The 2814-nt window shown below is 43.2% G+C and overlaps 1 protein-coding gene across 1 annotated transcript; it reads left to right on the forward strand.

Annotated features, from left to right (window-relative positions):
- The first annotated feature begins 652 nt into the window (after positions 1–652).
- LOC112115962 (GTP-binding protein Di-Ras2) lies at positions 653–1816 on the forward strand. The gene has a single exon (XM_024213210.2). It carries the CDS (start codon positions 653–655, stop codon positions 1247–1249), a length of 597 nt encoding a protein of 198 aa, XP_024068978.2. The 3' UTR covers positions 1250–1816.
- Positions 1817–2814: the final 998 nt, after the last annotated feature.

A 2814-nucleotide genomic window follows, 5' to 3' on the forward strand; every position in this document is an offset into this window, starting at 1 on the left:
TCCAGCAGTAGAGGTGATGCAGCTTTAGTGATGGCCAAGTTGTGCTGCCTGTTGCTTTGCGGAGCCAGCGTGGGAGCGTGCACAAAAACTAGAGAGAAAAACAACCCCCCCCCCTCCCCCCAGGATTAGCATCCGACAAAAGGTGGGAAGTGAGGGAGCCTGTCGCTGGGATTGGTGTAGGCAGCAGGAGGTGATTCCAAGGCGTTTGCTGAGCAGAGCCTCTGCACCAGCTGCAGGGGAGCGAAGTGCTGCGGGGCTCTGTTGCTTGGGCACAGAAGAACTTTAATGAGAGAAGCTGCCTGATCTTAGCTCTGGTGGGTGATTTTAATCTCGTTTCTCCGGATATTGGAGCTGGTGGCCACAGGTGAATTACAGTTTTCACTTTCAATATGATGCTTGCTGTGTATGGGACATGTGCCATGGGGATTTGGTTTGGCTTTGTAATACAGCAGAGAGATGAAGGATGGGAGGAGGGGGTGTATTTATCTGCATAGCAAAACCTCTTGTGTACTGTGAATGATGAGGGTTGGGGTTCCCCCCCCTTTGTTTTTCCTCTCTGCAGGCCGTCTCTGCATAAGGGCATGTAAACGCAAGAAACCTGGGCATTTGCAATTCAGACCTTCCTCACTTCTTGGGTCACATCAGAGCAAACATGCCAGAACAAAGCAATGATTACAGGGTGGTTGTGTTTGGAGCTGCAGGGGTTGGTAAAAGCTCTTTGGTCCTCCGTTTTGTAAGGGGAACTTTCAGGGAAACCTACATCCCTACCATTGAGGACACTTACAGACAGGTGATCAGCTGTGATAAGAACATCTGCACCCTTCAGATTACAGATACCACTGGCAGCCATCAGTTCCCTGCTATGCAGAGGTTGTCTATCTCCAAAGGTCATGCTTTCATCTTGGTGTACTCGGTCACCAGCAGGCAGTCCATGGAAGAACTTCAGCCAATCTATGATCAGATTTGTCAGATCAAAGGGGATATCCAAAAGATTCCAATAATGTTGGTTGGTAACAAGAGTGATGAGACCCAGAGGGAACTGGATGCCAGTGAAGGAGAAGCCTTAGCCAGCAAGTGGAAGTGTTCCTTCATGGAGACATCAGCTAAAATGAACTACAATGTACAGGAGCTCTTCCAAGAACTCTTGAATCTGGAGAAGAGAAGAACTGTCAGTCTCCAGGTGGATGGGAAGAAATCCAAGCAGCAGAAAAAGAAGGATAAACTGAAAGGCAAGTGTTCTGTTATGTGAGTATACCTTGAATGGCTGGAGCCGCATCACTGCATGATGTAATAAGAGCATGGACTTTCTCTCAGAATATTCTCATGTAAAGTGGAAACAGTCTACTCATAGGCATTTGCTAGAAATCCAAGAAGAATAAATAGGTTTAAGGCCTATAGTTTCTCTCTGATAACTCAATTGGGTCATTTTAATCATTGACTTGGAAGACACCGATTTTTTTTTTGAACGTGTCTTTTTAAGCAAATGGAATGTCCAGAGTTAGCCATTACACAGTAGTCCAGGTTTTGAACAAAAAAGTTTACAGACGAGCTCAAAATACCAGAATGTGTTAATAGAGGCAGAAATCATCTTTGTTATCCCTGAGTATATATTGGTTTTTAAATATTCTCAGATTATGTATTAGCCTGAAACAAAAATCCTGTTTTGCCTACAGTGTGTATATACTTCAAGGAAAAATGTTTTCAGAAATATAGTGACCGCAGCAAATCTTTCACAAAGTTAGGGTGTCTTATTACAAAGGAACAAACACATGATTTTTCAGATATGTAGGTATTTGGGGAGAGACTGCCTGGCTTACCAAAGACATGCTTGTTGTTTCATAATAAACATTAAATTTGTGTATTGTTATGCAGCTACTGATATTTTACAGCTATGTGACTTATTAAAGTTATTCCTGCATGTAATTAGTTTGTTTGCTGGGCTTTTTTCTTGCCAACAGTTCTCATTTCCATCGCACCCCGTAACTTGGTTAATTCCCTATGTCTGTCTTGCCATGTTGTGCCTGGGGGCCCAATCCTGTAAAGTGGGAAGCATCCTCCATACCTTGGCTTCAGCTGGAGAGGAGGGAGCTCATGACCCCAGAAGATCAGGCACTTGTGTAGCATAGTTACTAACAGAAATTGTCTGCTAACTTGCCTCTTATTGCATAGCTGAGCACCAACAACTGAAATAATGCTCTGCACTGTGTATAGCGTTCTTCAGCCATAGATTTCAAATCACATCACAAACGTGAACAAGCTTTACAATCTCTGTGGAACTGCTGGGGAAACTGAAGCATAGAGGTGAAGTGACTTGCTTAAGTCTGCCTCATATGTGTGATTATGGGCCACATTATCACTGTCTCTGAGGTAACAGATTTCAGTCTGTCTGACTCCTAGGCCAGTGGCCTGTCCCTTTCATCACCCTAAAGAGAGATGGCCTGAGTTCTTATAGAGAAGTTCAGGTAACTCCAAGCACAGGTATATTATTGGCTGCAGTGAGGCCGGTTATTTTGTCAACCCAACCTACCCTTTTGAACTGCAAATTCAGCTTTGCATACTCCTGGTGATGCTGCTATTTTTTAAAAAAAAATTATAGTTATAAAGATTTTTCTTCTGTTTATTCTAAATTGTCCTGGCTTTGGTTGAAGCCCATGACAAGTTATTCTTGGATAAACGTTTTCAGTTTACAGGAACATCCTGATTTCTTTTTTTTCCCTTCTGAACTTGAACAAGAGTCCCAGTCAATTTATATGCCATCCCTCCCCTTTTTTCTGTCTCTGACAAGTGTTTGTAATTGTGCCCTGGCTCTTTGTA

This window comes from Terrapene carolina, unplaced genomic scaffold (genome assembly GCF_002925995.2).
Source record: "Terrapene carolina triunguis isolate 2854851 unplaced genomic scaffold, T_m_triunguis-2.0 Scaffold211, whole genome shotgun sequence".
NCBI classification, from domain to species: Eukaryota; Metazoa; Chordata; order Testudines; family Emydidae; genus Terrapene; species Terrapene triunguis.

Bases quoted from the DNA above. Each gene is read 5' to 3' on its own strand.
- LOC112115962 (XM_024213210.2), top strand. From the start codon at position 653: ATGCCAGAACAAAGCAATGATTACAGGGTGGTTGTGTTTGGAGCTGCA.